At 28.1% G+C, this 18,746-nt stretch overlaps 1 protein-coding gene across 2 annotated transcripts in view; it reads right to left on the bottom strand.

The window, feature by feature from the left end:
• Positions 1 to 18,746, bottom strand: part of LOC145182463 (KICSTOR complex protein SZT2-like) — a 38,310-nt gene that overhangs the window by 9,450 nt on the left and 10,114 nt on the right. For both annotated transcript variants that reach the window (XM_090084472.1, XM_090084473.1), the window contains exons 14-42: positions 18,557 to 18,686; positions 18,421 to 18,449; positions 18,266 to 18,337; positions 18,106 to 18,156; positions 17,702 to 17,854; positions 17,468 to 17,582; positions 16,153 to 16,301; positions 13,386 to 13,640; positions 13,013 to 13,094; positions 12,521 to 12,781; positions 12,187 to 12,430; positions 11,759 to 12,064; positions 10,702 to 11,426; positions 9,585 to 9,813; positions 9,257 to 9,503; positions 8,308 to 9,074; positions 8,013 to 8,136; positions 7,681 to 7,774; positions 7,189 to 7,562; positions 6,883 to 7,039; positions 6,556 to 6,804; positions 5,967 to 6,234; positions 5,507 to 5,683; positions 3,398 to 3,845; positions 2,981 to 3,256; positions 2,489 to 2,671; positions 2,339 to 2,393; positions 2,106 to 2,232; positions 31 to 69 (exon numbers count right to left, since the gene is read on the bottom strand). In XM_090084472.1, coding sequence (XP_089940598.1) covers positions 31 to 69; positions 2,106 to 2,232; positions 2,339 to 2,393; positions 2,489 to 2,671; positions 2,981 to 3,256; positions 3,398 to 3,845; positions 5,507 to 5,683; positions 5,967 to 6,234; positions 6,556 to 6,804; positions 6,883 to 7,039; positions 7,189 to 7,562; positions 7,681 to 7,774; positions 8,013 to 8,136; positions 8,308 to 9,074; positions 9,257 to 9,503; positions 9,585 to 9,813; positions 10,702 to 11,426; positions 11,759 to 12,064; positions 12,187 to 12,430; positions 12,521 to 12,781; positions 13,013 to 13,094; positions 13,386 to 13,640; positions 16,153 to 16,301; positions 17,468 to 17,582; positions 17,702 to 17,854; positions 18,106 to 18,156; positions 18,266 to 18,337; positions 18,421 to 18,449; positions 18,557 to 18,686 — 6,386 coding nt within the window. The remainder of the gene's footprint in view (positions 1 to 30; positions 70 to 2,105; positions 2,233 to 2,338; positions 2,394 to 2,488; positions 2,672 to 2,980; positions 3,257 to 3,397; positions 3,846 to 5,506; positions 5,684 to 5,966; positions 6,235 to 6,555; positions 6,805 to 6,882; positions 7,040 to 7,188; positions 7,563 to 7,680; positions 7,775 to 8,012; positions 8,137 to 8,307; positions 9,075 to 9,256; positions 9,504 to 9,584; positions 9,814 to 10,701; positions 11,427 to 11,758; positions 12,065 to 12,186; positions 12,431 to 12,520; positions 12,782 to 13,012; positions 13,095 to 13,385; positions 13,641 to 16,152; positions 16,302 to 17,467; positions 17,583 to 17,701; positions 17,855 to 18,105; positions 18,157 to 18,265; positions 18,338 to 18,420; positions 18,450 to 18,556; positions 18,687 to 18,746) is intronic.

Here is an 18,746-nt window from a genome sequence, read left to right as displayed (position 1 = left end):
TGCACGACACTAAAATTATAAAAAAGCAACCTTGACTAAATATTTTTCCTTCTTCATCATCAGACACTTCTGGAAAAAATAAATAAATAAATAAAAAAGCCTAATAAAACACAAAACTTATAAATAAAAACATGAAACTAAATATGCAAAAATTACACTACTATTGTGAAGTTTGAAACTAGTTGAATTTTCCTTAAGTTTAAAGTGAGAAATTTTTTATGTTATGTTTTAATTTCTGAGGTGTAAAACATAAATTTATGACCCAATAAAAGTAAACTTAATACATGAATTTATTTTTGTTGATCCTTCATGTTCCTTGATTACTGTATTGCATAGTTTTGGCATTCTATCAACTAATTTTTAAAATTATTTACTTCTTCCCATGCTTCTGATTATTCTCATATTCCCATATTTGCTATCTGCTTTGTGGTTGCTTACATTTGGCTTTCTGGCCCAAATAATCCAAAAAATGCTCTATAGAATATAAGTCAGGCAATTTAGGTGGCCGGGTCATTACTTGGATTTCATTTTTCTCCTCTAGAAGAGGAAATTCTACCATAGCTTGGATATATGCTTAAGTTCAGTATCTTATTTAATACTTATTTAATATAACTTTGGAATATTCTTTTTTCTCATATTATTGACTGAACATGATGAAATTCAGCAAACTTTAATAATTAATTACTTGAAAACTACTTAGCAGCAAACTTTTGTAATTTTTTTACACAATGAAGCTAATTAAATTATTTATTTGTCAACCTTTTTTTACATTTATAACTGGAATCTTAGATAGAACCATTTCAAACTATTTTTGCAAGCACTTGACATCATTTTCTGGATTTTGCTTTGAGTTACTCTTTTTGAAGCTGCTATCCACTTTTTCTTAAAATCATCTTCATCTAAAGCTGGTTTTTTGCTTTTCAATAAGATTCCTTTTATAATTGACCAATAACTTTCAATAACTCACTGCTCAGGAGAATTAGGTTTCATAGGTACCAATTCAACACCATTTTTTTCATACTACTCTAGAGACTTCTTGAAGTAGTGGATTATAGCCAAATCAAGTTAAAATATTGTGAGCATATCATGCTTTTTAATTGATGGAAAAAGAGCAGGTTGCTTGCCATATAAGGAACTTAGGAGCAAATTTTTAAATTTAATGTACTTGAACTTGTTGGCAGCATTTTTGACTGATAGAAATATTGCTGGCCTGGCAATTTTGAAAAGTCTTTTTTGCAATAGGTTTAATCATTTTCAAATACGCACAAGTTTTCTCTGCTTAAAAGTTTATGTAGCTTTTTTGAACAAAGAATTGCTTAATTTCTCAACCAGTTGATTACTTTGGAGTTTTCTTTTTATGATATGCTTTACATTCATTAGATTTAAGTACTCTTCAAATCAAAGCTTGGGTGCATTTAAATATTATTGCTTAAAACCAATAAAATCAAAGAAAAACCCTTAAGCTTCTTTCTGCAAAAAAATTAGAAAAGTCTTTTAAATAGTTTTTGAGTTATTAACAAAAAAAAAAGGGTGTTGAATTTGACCAACAAAAAATTGAAATTTGACCAACAGATATTTTCCATAAACTATCACTGGCTTATAAACGATTTCTCTGGCAAAACATCCCCAAACTTGATGCTCCATGCTTCACTTTGGCTGATATGCATTGTTTACTAATTGATTATATTTTAAAGCAACATATTTTTTTGTTCTAGAGACAACAATCTTTATCAGTTTTATTCTTATTTTTGTTCTTGTCACTGATAGTTTTCTCAAAACATTACACACATTATTGAGAACATTTATTTCAGAAATAAACAGGCATTATGAAGTGGAGATTAACAGGTGTTAAATAAGTATAGCAGTTTCACATATTCCAAGATATATTAGAGTTTTACAAATTGATTTTTGAAACTGGGTTTTAAATAACTTGCCAAAGAATGTAAGTTAAATTTATAAAAAGTTTATGTGTTTAATAAGAAACGTAAAACAAGTTTTCTGTAATATTTACACTTGTTAACAAACCTTCCAATGGTAGTGTATTTTAATAAAATGTAAAAAATGAAAAAAGAAAAAAAAATCTTTCATATAAATAGTAAAAGTACCAGATTCATCTGTTCCCATGCTTTGAAGCCATTTGTGTGCATTTCGTCCAATTATAATGTATTTGCACCAACATCCAGGAATTAGAGATTCATAGTTAGTAGTAGTTTTGATATTATCAGCTGTCAGCTGTAGGTAAAATTTACAAAATTAAACTCATATCGTGTTATTGTATTAGTGTGAATAAATTTTATAACCACAATATGATTTACTAAAACTCATATAAACAAATTACCTTGCTTTCGTTGTGATCTTTTACTTGTGAATAAATGAAATCACCATTCCTGGCCCTGCAAATTTAAAAAAAAAAATTTTTTTCTTACACAAGAAGCTTTGCCTCAAACAAAAATCAAATATTTAAAAAAGGTTTTCTAAAAATGCGAACATCTGTATGCCTTTGAACACTTTTGGCTTTATATCAGGAGAATGCTTTACTAGTTCATTGACAACCTCGCTCATGACAGTCTCCATTGTATATTGGTGAGTTAAAAAACCAACATGTTTTTGTACACTTGCATTACCTACATTGATTAACTCATCAAATAGATGAGAAGCACAATCTGAGTAACTAAAATGTAAAAATATTGGACTGTTTTAAATAGCAAAAGCAAAAAATCAGAAGAAAAAAATAAACAAACTACTATTGTAATATTAGTTACAACCAATCTGTTTTTACTTGTATTACAGAAAAAAGAAAATAAAAACATTTCTACTAATCATAAAAAAATTAAAAAAAAATTAAAAATTTATTGAAAATTAAAGTAAATATCTCAAACAAATATAATAATCTTCAAAATACAACTGTATAGACAAGAGACAAAGTAAATCCTAATTGCAGTAAAAAAAAAAAAAAAAAAAACTAAAATGAAAAGCTTACTTAAAATGCAGGTCACCTGACAATCCATTTTCAAACTTACGCCTTTCTTTGCGAATACCAAGTTCCATTCTTCTTTGAATCTCAATTTCTTGCCATGTTTTATTGCTGGAGTCAGTTGCCTTTAATGATTCAGTGAATTCAGCATCTGTTAGAACATGGTAAGCTTGATTCCAATCATTAACCCCAGTTCCAGGTAGTACTTCTTGAAAATCATTCTCTGAGTATGTGCTGTGTCTGCTTAATGTGGGTCTCTTATTTGTAATTGGACTACTTTCTCTATAAAAAAAAAAAAAAAAAAAAAAAGATGCCAAATTATTTTCAATAAACTTTAACAAAAATATTCACATATAAATATCACTTGTAAAATAAATTATGTTAAAAAAATATACATTTCTAATAAGAAATGGATAAACTCACATTGAAATTTTTTTCACAAAAGAAGAACCTCTCTTCTCTATATCCCCGCCATTTAATTCAAAACAACAGCTTTCATAAATTTCAGGGACATCCTTTATTTCATCTTTGTTTACTACAGATTGATTTCCACAAGGTGTTGTAGGTTCAGAGTAGAATTTTCGCAAAGTTATTTGTTTATTTAATAGGGGTGTAGTTGAAGTACTATTTCCTCCCTGTTTTACTTGAGGAGACCGACATGTTTCAGGATGGATAAGTGAATGACGTCGAGAACATTGAAAAGAATGCTGAATAGATGATGGAACAAAACATAATGGGGTACAGAGTAGATCATATTCTAAGAAAACATCACTTAATGCATATTGAGTATGAAGAATCAGGTTTTTAACTAACATTTCTTTGTTAATGTTGCCACGTTCCCAAATGCTGAACTGAATCATGGCAGTCTTACCTGTTGAAACAGACAAAATTAAACTCAAAACTTATATTAAAACTAATTCTTATAAGTGAAACACAGTCAATTGCTTTTCATCTCATTGTTGACTGGGGTCTGAAGGTATATTTCAGTTTGTGTTTTGATACCATCCCCAGCAACATTAGGAGTAAAGCTGGAGCATGCTTAATGAGAGTAGCTTTATCAAAAAAAAAAAAAAAGTAATGACAATCCTTCACCTCAACTCAAGTCACTTGATAAAGTGTTTTTCAGTTTTATTTTGCAAAATATCATAAGTTTTTTGATGGAATGTAGATTAAACCAGACATCTTACAACAGGAACTAAGCAATTAGACTAGCAATTAATAGTACACCATCAAACATCAGAGGGATAAAGCAATTGCAAATTGTGCATTGCCACTGATTTAAAACTTTAATTCTATTTACACAAAACAAGAGAAAAAAAAACTACCTCCTTTAATTTGATGAAATTGCATTGTATGCAGCTTCTTACACCTAATTAATCATTATTGAAAAACCCAGCAGTTTCTAACTGCTGGGTAAAAAGTTATTTCTAATATTAGCTATATCTTAAGTGCACATAGTGCACTTAAGACATAGCTAATATTAGAAATAACTTTTTAATAGCAACTATCTTTTTTAACTTGCTATTGGGCATACTGGGCTCTGATTTTATAAAACTTTATTTTATAAAATATTGTAAGTTATAAACCAATAAAACATATACAGACCACTGAAACAATTTATACTTTAAAAGCCAATTAAATTGAGATGCTTAATGACTTATTCAAATCATAAATCTCTGTTTTTGGATTTTAGGTTGTTCATCACTCTGTAATGGTACAAATAAGACAATTTACTGCCACATTATTAAAACATTTTTTTGGCTTCTATAAAAATTTGTGCATTTTAATGCTTAATATTACTTACATCTTTCAATTTACAGATAAGTACAAAAACTATGACCAAGTTTAAAACAAAATCACTTGTGCGACAAGGAGTCAAGTCAATATTTGGTTAATAGATCCACCGACATAAAGCAATGTTGGGTACTTGATTGCTTTGTAGAAGAAAAAATTAAGTTAAAAAAAAGCTTAAGTTAATTTAAAGATTTAAAGAGACTATAATGTAAAGCATTACTGGTTTCAAACTAAAGCTGTTTTTAAACTGAAGTTGTTTTTAAACTGAAGCTGTTTTTGGTTCTGTTTCCATTATAATATTATAATCAACATTTCCACATCAGCTATAATTTACACTTTCTTCATTACAGCTTGGTAATTAATTTTTATTATTCTGTTGCACAACATCAGATAAAATTATGGTTTCACTTGTCTCAACATGTGAGTATATGTTTTAATTGTGATTTAGTATGTGAGTATATAATTTAATTGTCCTTTAGTATGAAAGGTTGTCAAATCTATGCGAGAGCACATGTTTAAGTTAACTGTTTTTGAACCAAATGAAACTGTAATTATTTAAGATTTGAGTTGTAAAACTGTAGTATAAAGAACTTAACAAAATAAAAATGGAGATTATTCAATTTGAAATAAAACAAACTTTTTAATAAAAACAAAAAATTGAATTTAACTTAATAGCTAAAACTGATACTAGACAAATATGCAGTCGTAACTACTCAAATTAACTAAAAATGGACTCACTCATACAGGTGTCTTCATCAGTTAATGAATCTAATGGTTTTAATAATAGCATTTCATTGAGACGTTCTTTTTGCTCATTAAGCCTGATAGAATCATACTTAATTGAAGGGTAACATGGTTGAGCAACAACTGTATGACCATCAAGATCAACCAAGCTCAAATAGATAACACCAATACCTATTATAAATAGTTTTTAGTTAATATTTCTTCACCGTAAACTTTTTCCGTTATCTGAAATTTTTTTTCAATATTTTTGTTTATCGAAAAGAATGCTTTATAAAATAAATGAAGATTATTTTTTATTCATTTCAAAACACTGGAACCAGGTTAGCAAAATCTTTAACATTTTTCTTCTAGATTATTTGTTAATTACTATAAAGATAGAAAAAATTTCATTTTATTTACACAAAACGTGAAAACAAATTTTTTTTGAAAAAATCTAACATATTACACAACACACCATTATTAGAATCTTCTCTTAAAATATATCGATTGTATAAAAATAAGTCACTTGAAGGGATGGATGGTACTGTTGGCCAAGAGCTATTAAATTCAGTGTAATTCTTGAAATGATAGTCTGTGTTAGTTGTTGTGTACCTGGGAGTATTATACTGCAACAGCAAGTGCTGATGGAGATAGAAAATAATAGCATGCATAAAATATGCAGCTATGTTAGACACACATAACACCAGGTTGCATACCAAAGGTTTTCCAGGTGCTTGTATAAACTAAAACAAACAGTTATTACAAAAAAGAAAAAAATAATAAAAAAAACATATACAGAAAGTAACAAGAAAACAGCCTAAGTATTAACAACAGTTATTTACACTTTATGTAACACCCTAACTGCCTGCAAAACTTCAATAATTTCTTTATTTTTTAACAACAGCTATTTACACTTTATGTAACACCCTAACTGCCTGCAAAACTTCAATAATTTCTTTATTTTTAAACATTTAAAAAATAACTTAAAATCTTTTTTTACAAGTTAATATCAAAATATTTTTTTATTTGTATTTATAATAAACTTAAATGTAAAACAAAACAACCTCTACATCCTCAGGAGCCAGTTTACATTTTGGGTTGCGAGCTAAAGACACATTGATAAGTTCTAGATTTGCACTGTCCAACTTATTTAAAATCATCTGAATCATTTCATACTTTATAGTTTGGTCAGGATCTCTTATACCATAGACTGAAAACTGAAGACATTCTTGCTGTTCAGTAGAATTGTCAGTAATTGATCCTTTTTCATCTGTCCTGTTGCTTATCAAAGCTGATTGGTCACTCTCCTGCCTCTATTACAAAAAAATATCAAAGTAAATTTTCAAGAAATTATAAATCAATATAAAAATTATTTAAAAAATAAAACTAACCTCAAAAAGATCATATTTTTCATTTTGATCTTCAAACTTTGGAAGTGAGGTATATGAAGATGTTGGTGATACTTGGTTCAAAACAGGTTTAAAGCTATTAAATTCCTCATCCAAAATTATTGTCGACCGACTGCTACTACAATTCGCTTCATTAATTCTACAGAAAAAAGAGCAACTCATGGCAAAGGAAAAGGAGTTGTATATGAAAATTGTTGGAATTTTGTAATTTTCCTTATTAGCAGCTAACTAACACTAATTAACACTGGGAAAAAAGATTTAAAAAAACAATTAACAAAAAAACTTTACTTGAAATAAAAAACATTGTTGGATTTATCTTTGATTACGAAAAAGTTTTTCCTGTTACTGATTCGAAATTTGAAAAGTTCTCTCTGAATTGCCATTAATCCACGTGATTTTCCCCCAACCTGAGTAGTAGTCCTAAGTCTCTTGTGAATAGGAATATTTTTTTGCCAAACCAAATTGCATTCAAAATGACCAGGTTTAAAAAAGAAGTCAGCATGCATAACAGAACTAAATGGTTGGTTGCTTGAATTATGCTTTTTAACAAAAACAACATCTGTGTTTTCTGCTGTTTCATCCCACACTCTGTCAACATCATCATCAGCAATCAGCAAATTATGGCACTGGTTTGTGTTGTAAAGATTTTCTAGTAGAATTCTCTGTAAATGAAGAACAAAGTTTTAAAATACTGTTTTAAATTAATCAAATTTTACACAGAGTTTATAAGTTAAAAACTTAGTTACTAATATTATTAAAAAAAGGAAGTAAAAAACAAACTTGGTTGACAACTTTGCAGATATGATCAAGAGTGTCAATTAACTTGTTGTAAATAGCTCGTTGATGAGATATATTTCTTGAGTTTTCAGATCGTCTAAATGGAAGTAGTAAATCTACTAATAAAAAATATTTAAAAAATTGTAAAAATAATAAAAAATACTGATAATAATGTAGCAGCAATAAAAACAAATAAGTTTATAATACAAATATAACAATATAAATATTACAATAAGAATAACATCTGACAACAAAATATTTTTTTTACAAAAACTTTGAAGGAAATAAGAATAAAAAATATTATTTGATTTCATTGTGATTCTCAGTAATATTACCTTCGATGCAAATAAATATCAACTGATTCTTCAGAAAACCGCATAAATAACCAGAAATCTGGAGAAGGCTGCAGATGCTGTTCCAGGTTATCTACTTCTTCATAGTGATCATCATCAGAACTATCTATGAAAAAAGTAGACAGAAACTGAAGCATCTATTTTTATGGTAAATATTATGAATTTACCAGAAAATTTAGGATAATTAGTTAAACAAGAATATTTAGGTGTAAAAAAAAAAATTAAACAAAAATATATATTGCCAACAAAATAACTGTTATCAGAATAGTATGTGTACTGTGAATATGCTCATGGCTGATTTTTTGCCTTGTTTCCATCCAATTTGGTGAAAATTTTATGTTACTATTACTTCGAAACTTAACAGAAAAATTATCTGTTGTTGTTAAACTCTGCATGGATTGGTTTTTAGAAGAGACATTACTTGCAGTATCTGTCTCTTTTTTCTCTAAAAAGTGACCTGTAGAAGATTGATCAACATGCTTTAACAAAGCAGGTAGACGCAAGCTATCTAAAAAGATTGAGGTGTCGCTATGACTGCGTGACATAACCGATTCATTTGTAGAAGGCTGTTTTTGGGTGAAACTTTGAAAAGTATCATCTGATCGACTTCTTCTATGCCCTTTTTTCTTCCATAGATTATTAGATTGTTCTTTTTCTTGTTCAAGTTTTATACTCTCGCGATCTGCCTCTATATTGTCAACAACAACACAATAGTATTTATGAACTCTCTTTAAAATATATCCATTTAGATTGAGACTTTCAAGTTCAAAAAAAAAAAAAGGTAAAGATAGATTTGCATTTGCTTTTTCAATGCCTGTGACAAACTTAAAAAAATGCTTTGTAAAGATACAATTCTCTGCCCTTTCAGAATTTTTCACGTGTTCAGCAACAACATCTAAGCTTGATGGAACAACAGGTCCGCGCACGCGGAGTGCTGAAGCAATTTCATCTTTAATCAACCAATTAATTTCCTCTATGATTTTACAAACTGCATTTTTTTGGGAATGAGGGAGTCCATTCAAGCCAATATCCTGCTTCATATAACTATAACATTAAACAAAAGCTTTTTTTTTTTGAAGCTAAAAATATTTAGTTACATTAACAAAAAAAAAATAATTAAAATTAACTTTACTTGGTTTTAATTCTTTTTTTTTTCTCTCCTTTAAAAGCTCTATATATTTGAATATTAAAAAAGTAATAACTAAAATTACACTTAAAAAAAACACCTTTCATCTTTTGAAATGTCAGTCAACAATCGCTTTCTATTAGAGGGGAAGAGCTCTTGTGATTGTGTGGAATAAAAACTATCTGACGAATTTTGTCTATTTAAAAAATCATGGGGAGCATTCCATTCATCTCCTTCCTCAGGTTCATTTGGCTGTGTGAGACATACTAAGTCTAATGTGATTTTAAAACTTTTATCATTTAGATCTATATCTCTTCCATGGTCTTCCAATTTGTTTAAAATCTCCTCTAGAAAAAGAAATCAAATTATTCAAACACAGAGAATTTTTAATCTATTGCTTTTAAAAATTAAATAAAAATAAATTTCACCAATGCAGGTAGGTAATGACATTACAGATACTGGTCTCATTGTGTAGCCATCATTTGAGCTTTTGTAATGACAAGAGGATGTCAAATGAAGGAAAAGAGGAATCTCTTTTTTTGGAAAGCTGATACCAGGTTCATCTGTTTCCTCTGTTTGATTATCGCTTTCTGGTCCAGATGTTAAGAGCTGATCTTCTTCATGACTTGAATAAGAACTTTGGGAGCTCAGCAATTCCTTGAAATAAAATACATTTCTTTTACATATATAAAACAAAAGTTGTGTTGTTAAACTTGAAAAAAGCTTTTGAGATAAAATTTTTATCACTTTGGCAAGGAATAAAACTCCTTTGAAATATTTATTCTTTTATTGTAACTTTGTTTTAAAAGCAAAAAGGCTACAAGTTTCCTATTTCTTTTGTTATAAATATTAAGATTCTTAGTAATTTAAAGTTATTTAGCATTGACTTTTTTTAAGTAAGTTCTAATTATAATGCAACAAGTGAAAAAGAAAATTCTACTTTAACTAATTAATTATTAACAAATTAAACTAGTTAATTTACAAATTATAGTTGTTGTTAACATTTTAATAACTCAAAAAAAGTTACAATTGACTTATTTGTAATTATACTAATTATGTAAATATTTAGTTACAATTAATTATAATTACATTGATTTTAAATTAGTAAGAATTATCTTAACATTTATAGAAAATATATTAAATAGTTGTATGTGAAACTTCGTATTTATTTTCCTTGGATTAATGAAATTTTTAACACTCTATATTAGATCTAACATTAGATCTAATATTATTAATGTAATTATTATTAAAATAATTATTAATATTGTTAATATATTTATCAGATCTAATTATATTATTATTGTTAATGATCTATATTATGCCTAAACACTCTATACTAGTGCCTAATTTATGAACAAATATTTTAAATTATTCCAAAAATGTTTTAACAAGAATTATAAGAGTATGATAATTTATGAATAAATATTTTAAAATACTCCAAAAATGTTTTAACTAGATAACCAAGTAATAAGAGTAAAATAAATAAGAGTATGATAATTTAAGCCTGTAGACTTTTAATAAAATAGAAAAACATTATTTACATACAGTATCATTGCATGTTTCTTCTTGCTGTGAAGAGAAAAACATAAAGTATGGGTTATTTGGGACAGGAGTGAAATATTTTGCCAATATCTTCATAAAAAAGTTTTTTATTTCATTTTTTAACACAAGATTATCACAATCAACTGTTTTTGATCTTAGCGAACCATAACTACTCATGAAAGAGCTTGATCCACTTGAACTGCACTTTTTTTCTTTTAACTGTTTTTTGTTGAAAATTTGAAGCTGATCAGCTGTTTCAGGAAACACGATGTCTTCAATAGTACTAGATGTAGCGTTATCAGCTTCAAAGTAACCGCATATGGTTTTAATGAAACGTGTTATATCAATCTCTTCTGTAAATTCTTCACAAACTAGTTCTATGGATAATTCAACATCATCAGAATCAAGAGCATAGCCATTCTGAAGACAATAATAAACTGAGGTAACTAGTGCCCAAAAATAATGATCATAAACTGCTTGACATACAAAAGCAATCTCTTTTGAGCGGTTTTCAGGTAGTTTTTGATTAAGATGCCGTGGTGTAAGTGCACTTTCAGACAATGCAGCTGAGTAATCTTGAATAACATCTTGTTCAAACGAAGGAAATGTTGATGGAACTGCATTAATAGTATCATATTCACATTCGAAGATAAATATAGGGAGATTTCTTCGATTTGTGTGTTGATGATCCTTCAATAACCCTTTCTCTCTTTTTGTGTCTACCATGCCTTTATTTAAAAAATATATTTGTCAGCTTTAAAAAATTTTTTTATCCTTTATTATAAATTTCACAACTATTACAATTTTATTAATCCATACCTCACCATACTGATACCTTAATATCCATAACTTACCACACTGATACATTAATATCCATACCTTAACTTACTTAACTAACTATAATAACTACACCTTTACTGACTATATCTTACCATACTGATACCTTACTTATCCATAATTACATCTTAATAACTCTAATTTTCCATACTGATGCCTTACTTATCTATGTAAATCATTATGAGCAGCCATTAATAAATCTTAGAAGTAAAAAAAAGCTTACTTTTGACAATATCTTCATGTTTAACAACTGCGTCTAAATCTTGGATTGTTTTTGGAACGAAGATAATAATGATCCTTGACCCAAATGACTTAGCATAGCAAATAAAATTAACTTCTAAGTTTTTGTAATCTTCTCTCATAATTGGTGCATTTAAATCTTCACACCAAACACTCATGTTGTTGTCAATACATCTCTGACAAAGATAGGCTACAATTGTATTGATTGAGCTAGTACTTAAAGGTACCACATAGTCTGTCAAGTTTTTAAGTGTATTTGACAAATGCATTAGTAAGATATCATTCGGATCTAAACAATGATAATTTATTATAAATAAAACATCAATTACCCACACATATATACCCACACATATATATATGTGTGATTTTATACCCACAGGTATAAAATCACACATAATCCACTTAAGTTACCTTTGTTAGAATGAACTGTCATCAATGGATATAAACTTAGAATTAGTCTTGATCTCTTTAACAAAGGAAGAACATCAAATAAAAAAGGAACTTTTATCATGGAAGATGATTGAAATTGATCTGTTGGAATAATTGGGAGCTCACAGTTTTTGATAGGCGAAGATAATATTTTGCTTTGGCAGGACAAATGAAGAAACATGTAGGTACTCATTTCAGTAATGATTTGGGCATCTACTGCAAATATCTAATTAGTAGAGAATAAAAATAAAAATGCTAAGCTTTTTTATAAATATAAAAATGTTTTTCAAAATTCTGTAAAACTTAATGTTTTTACCTTTGAAGGTATATTTTTATACTCCATCCCATGTATGTATTCTAATGGAGTCTTTGAAGTATCCATTGTGCCAAGTTGTGGCTCAACCCAGATTTCAGTAACTAGTTGAGTATTTCCTTCAACATCATTTACAATCAAACATTCTGTCGAGTCATCTTGAACAATCTTTTCATCAGAACCTTTCAAAATTTGAGAGTGGGGAGGAAAAATTACATACTGAATCACGCAGCAGTTAGACAAATTGTCTTCTGTTGAATCAACCTAAATATAATAATTTTGTAAGTTTAAACTTTTTTAAAACGTAAAACTTTAAAACAGTTTTTTTAGCATTAAAATTTGTAAAACATAAAGAAAGCTTTAATAGAAAAACCATTCTCCAATTTTTTAAAGTAAAAACCATTCACCGATTTTTCTCTCCACTTTTGGCAGCAGCAATAAAAACACAAACTTTAAACAATACTATTATTATAGAGCAACAATTAGAAAGCTTACAATAACATGCACTTCTTTCACCATACTAATAATCCCTTTATTACTACTGCTACAAAAGTGGAAACCTTCATGGAGACGTTGTCTGCAAACAAAAAACTAAACACTTTAAAACAAGATACTATAATCAGTACAGAAAACTAAACTATAAAACAAAAAAAAATCAACAACAAAAAAAGAAAAGAAAAAAGACAAAACAATGAAGAAAAAAAAGAATGAAAAAAAAGTTTTTTTAAAGAACTCTTTAAACAAAAAACAAAGAAAAAGTAAACAAAAATAAACAATCATAATATCAAAAAAAAAAATTAGAAAAATATAAAATATATAATGGAAAAAATTATTATGAGAAAAGCAAATTAAAGAGCATTTTTCTAACTTTGATAATGCATCTAAAATTTGGGCCACATTTCTATCTTCTAACACAACATGCTCATAGTCATACATAGTCCAAACCCATCGCTGATTAAAGAGGTATTCTAAAAGTATTGAACCAGGTATACGTTGCTGCTCCTGCAACAACCTGCTCTGTTCATGAAAATCACTAGAAAAATCTGCAGAAAGTCGCTTAACAATATTTTTGTTCATCAATAACTGCACACTTTTGCGAACTTCATCAGGTATTACATCATACCTACAATAAATTTTTTTTACTAATTATTATAAATATAAATAATTACTCTAATTAGAAATTGTCATAATTATAAACAACTTTTGAAACTATAAAAAAATGCTATAATCATATATAGTTTTTGTAATTACAAAAAATTGTATAATAAAATTATATAATTTAAAATTATATAATAGTTATAAATGATCATGGTTATAAATGATTATTATATTGGGTTGTCCAATAAATCGTGTCATTCTTTTATTTATGCAATGATACTGTATGTAAATTTTTTTACAACAACTAGCTTACAATTCTGGTAGTATAGTATTTTTTAGCATTTCTTTTTGTTTTTTCATACTTTTTGGAGACCTGATATTTCTGCTTCCAAAAAATTTCTTTTATAGATCCAGATTTATGGAACTTCAAATCAACAAAAGCCAACATCTCTGACACCTTTTTGCGACAAAAATTAGAGCGCTGATGTTGCTGCTTCACTGCTTGCTAGGCATCTATTGGCTTCAAAACAAAATCAGCCATTTTTAATTCTAATTGTCACTGGAGATGAAAAATAGTGCTTTTACATAAACACGAAGCCACAAAAAGGATAGGTGAACAAAAATGAGCAAGAGACACCAATTGTCAAGGAAAATCTACATTTATGCAAAAACTATGCTCTGTGTATTTTGGGAAATGGAGGGAATTGTTTTTTAAGAATTGTTTAATAGAAACCAAACAATTAACGTGGAAGTCTAAAGCTAACTGCTCAAATGACTAACTACAGTTGCCCAGCAAAAATGACCAAATTATTCTCATGAACTGATCCTGCAACATGACAACACCAGACCTCATATTGCAAATCTCATGAAAACAGCCATTTAGGAACTCCAATGAGAAGTTCTTTAGAAGATGCAATGTCAGGCATTCTAGTCACCTGACATTGCGCCTTCTGATTTCCATTTATTTTGCTCACTTGAATGCTCTACATGGTGTTACATTTGAGATTGATAAAGAACTGCGTAATTAGCCTGAAAATTGGTTTGGTTCAAACAATACTACTTTTTACCACTATAAATAATGAAGGGGAATATATAATTGATTAGCTGTACTAAATATGTCTTTGTGCTAAATTAACAACATGGTAATTTGTAGTTTTCTGGAATTGAATGCTTTTGTGGCACAAACTTGTTGGACAGCCCAATAATTATTAGTCGTTTTTATAATTATAAGCGATTACTATAATGGGTAATGCATGAGTTATTGAATAAAAAAAAACAACTTTAATATCTTTTTTTGTAAATAAATAAAAACTTTTATCAAGTCTAGCTAAAATAAGGTATTTTTTGGATAAAAATCAGTTCTTTCTTATATAAAAAAACTCAATCACCTGGAAATGATCATAATTTTGCTTTAAATAATTTTAATAAAATCACTGTAAAAAATCAAATTAATTTCTTTTAGTTTAAATTTGATGCAATCAATCAAGACTTGCTAGTTGAAGCATACCAACCTTCCTTGTAAACTTTTTGAGTCAAATGTTCCTAAAAGCTCTCAATTGGTTTTGCTTGAGGCACATTTGGGGGGTTGAATTTCTTATCATTAAAATTGCGATATTTGTCCATCCAATTTAGATAATCTTTAGAATAATGAGAGCTTGATGAATGAATGGAAGAAGCTGTTTTTCTAAACATTGATTGATGCAGATTGATGTATTGAATGCTATAGCCTTGGAACTACAAAAAAATGGCTTAAACATACTATGATCAAATAGGGCTACCCATTTTAATAAATTTTTTAGAAATTTGTTTTTTCTTACAAAGTGAACACTTTCTGGGCATTTCTTTTGTGTTTGTCCAGTATCCAGAATTTCCAGACATGTTATCACCCGCAAAGCAAAAGTATTTTTCATTATTGATGACCAGAAGTGATTTTTTAATAGAGTTGTTAACAAGTTTTATGCTTCTTTTATTTGTTGTTCACTGTATGTACACTGTATTTATTTTTTCATAATTTCTGTATTGAATATTCATATTTTTATACCAAATTTAAGACCCAAATTTCTTCGACTGGCCCCTTTTCAATTGTTGATAAGTCTCTTTAGTTTGGCGATCTTTTTCCTAGTCCAGGATGTCAGACAACCAGAGTGCTTTTTATCAGAAAAAGCCTAACCAATTTCAAGCCTTTTTAAGTTATCACAGATTGTATTTTGAGCTATTTCTTCTTTTTTGAAACAATTTACAACTTGACTATTTTTATATTAGGGTTTTTTTTACAAGAAAATGTTTTAAGACATTTTCAAAAAGATTCTCATTCTGTTGCACTTAACTTTAAATAAATGTGTTTTAAATAACAAAGTAAACATTTTATAGATTTTTTTTTTTTGCATTTGCATTTGCATCAAACCACTTGATTGTTTAATTAGCTAGAGTAATTAAGTTAAAATTTGTCCAACAGTCGTTAAAAACAGAAACAACAGATTACATAAATACCATAACAACATCAGTAACAACTTAAATATTATAAAACCAGTACATACTTGACAAGGATACGTTCAAATTGCTTTGTTAGAAATATTATACATGGATGTTCTATTTGTGATTTTGTTTGCAAAGAAGAATTCACCACTGTTGGTTTTAAAATTGGTGCATGCAAATTTGTCAACTGTTCTTTCAAACTTTCAACTTCCTGTAAACAAACAAAAAAAACACATAAAATAAGAAAATAAAAGAAAAATAAAATGAAATAAAAAAACATTTTAAGTAATAGTTAATAAAAAGACAAATAAAAAGAACCCATTCATATTTTTTTGTCTTAGTGGACACACTAAAAGTCTATATAAAGCACTTTTTTTTTTTGAGGTTTAAAAATGTATTATACATTTAGTACTTTAAAATACTTATGTAAATAAACTATATTGAGTTTTCCTTACTATAAAATGTTTCTAAAAATGCACTGGAGAGAGGAATTTTTCAAGAGCTTTTTATTTGTTTGTCTATTTCGGTGTTGCTTCGTTGGGAATAAATATTTTCTCAATAACAAAAGGGAAAGGAGTTTGAGGCTTTTATTAAATTTTTTGCATTGGTTTTTAAAACTAAACAAACAAAAGTGCTATATTTTTTTTTTTCTTCAAATATTAAGAGTTGGTATATTAGAGTTTTATGTGGAAACATGCAGAAGGAGACATATTTTAGAAGTTAAGTAATTTCAAAGAGTTTCATAGTGAGGAGCAGGCTAAATTTACTTCATGCAGCATCATGAATCAATTACTAGGGAATATAATATATGTAAACCCTTCTTCATTCACATCACAAAAGATCTGAAAAATGAAATTAGAAAATGTTGCATTTGATCTGAAATGTGGAAGTACTTGGTCTTCAAATGCAGGAAGAGAAATTCATGATAATCAATGATGCAGTTTCATGAATACACTAGAAACCAGAAACCACAGAACTAATGGTAATTTAGGCAGCTGTTAGCTATTCAAAACAAATATCTCATTAGTGCAGTTGAAAAAGCAACATGGTTTCTCTTGACTGAATGGAATGGGTTTGAAAAATAGAAAGAGCATAAATTGACCAGATTGATATGTCAAAAATGTAGCTATAATTTTAAAAAATACTGATAAACTTAAAAGGAATGTTAAAAGTGAACTACTTTTTTAAATTCTTACAACCTAAAAAAAAAAAATCTCAGGTGGCACTGCATCAAACCTAGACAATTTTCTGATCCACATTGATCCATAGTGCAAAGTTTAAATAATGCAAATATAAAGTAAATGACTAATTGATAATTTAAAAAACTAATAATAATTTAAAAACAAGATTTTGCAAATTTTGTCAATAACTATTCACCTTGATGCGATCTTTCCCAGGTGTACCAGCAAGGAAACCAAGCCTAATAACAATACACAGGCCTTTGTGTTTTAATCGAAGTACACAAAATGATGAAGGCTTATCTTCAGAGTTCCTAAAGGATGATAAGGTTAATTAAACAAAAATTTAGGTAAACAAAATTCTCTGATCTATAAAATTTATCATACATTATAAAGTCAGGCAACTAGTTACAATAATAAAAATAAAAATAACCTGGCAATAAACTTTATGTAAGAGTGATTCTCTAGAAGAGTAAATGAGCACCAACTTTTTAACAGACCATTGAATGCAGTTACAGCAGCCCGACAATGAACAGAAGGATAATTTTTATTTGACATTGGCATAAAAAGATCCTTTGTAATAGGTCTAATGTATTCAATATATACAATAATTAATATCTAAATATTATAACTACTTTGTAATAAACACAAACCTGCCTTTGGGTTAACTTTTTTTCAACTTTATAAAAATTTTATGTATAAATTTAATTCTCTTCCAGACTGACAATTTTAAAAATTGCACAAAATTGCAACAAAACTCTTAAAAACTTAAAAATGATTAAAATCAGAGTAAATAGTGAAAGAAAAGACAGCATACTTTCAGAGGAAATACATCACCTATCATGTTGGAGCAGAATGCTAATCCTGTGACAATGCAACCATTTAGACCTGAAATTTTTTCTTTTGTTAAAACTAATTTCACAAAAGTTCACATATTAAATCATGAAATAAAAAAAACAATATTCTTCTGAATCAAAGAAATTATAACCATGGTTACCATGTCCTTGTGTCCATACTGACAACTGGCTTCCAAAAGTTTGCAAACTGTATTTCAGCTGGTTTTGATTTTCTAAAAAAGTTTTCCTTTATTTATTTACCCAAAAAATACTTATATTCCAAAAAAAATAACATCAAATATGAAATAATTCTCACTTGCTGTTGCCATACTGTAATGCCAAGATCTATGTAAAAAGACAAATTCTTAAGTCTTATAGCACTATTATCAAAATATTTTATTAAACAGTACTTTAAAACTAATACTGAATCTAAAATAAACAAAAACTCCTACTGGTGTGTCAGAATTAGGAGGCATGAAAAACAAAGGTGATCCTTGAGCAACAGCATCAGGAACAAGCACAGCAGTTGACTGAGTAGGAAATAGATGTAGTTGAACAATTAATTGGTCTGATGCTTCAAGACTAAAAAAAAGTAAAATATAGGGAAAACATAACAAAAGGTCAATTATTTAAGCAGCCATT

Source organism: Hydra viridissima, unplaced genomic scaffold (genome assembly GCF_058129835.1).
Source record: "Hydra viridissima isolate aposymbiotic clone 2 unplaced genomic scaffold, HvirCarnegie_v1 scaffold_4, whole genome shotgun sequence".
NCBI classification, from domain to species: Eukaryota; Metazoa; Cnidaria; class Hydrozoa; order Anthoathecata; family Hydridae; genus Hydra; species Hydra viridissima.
The sequence above is the reverse complement of the archived record's forward strand: the minus strand, read 5'-3'. Positions and strand labels throughout refer to the sequence as shown.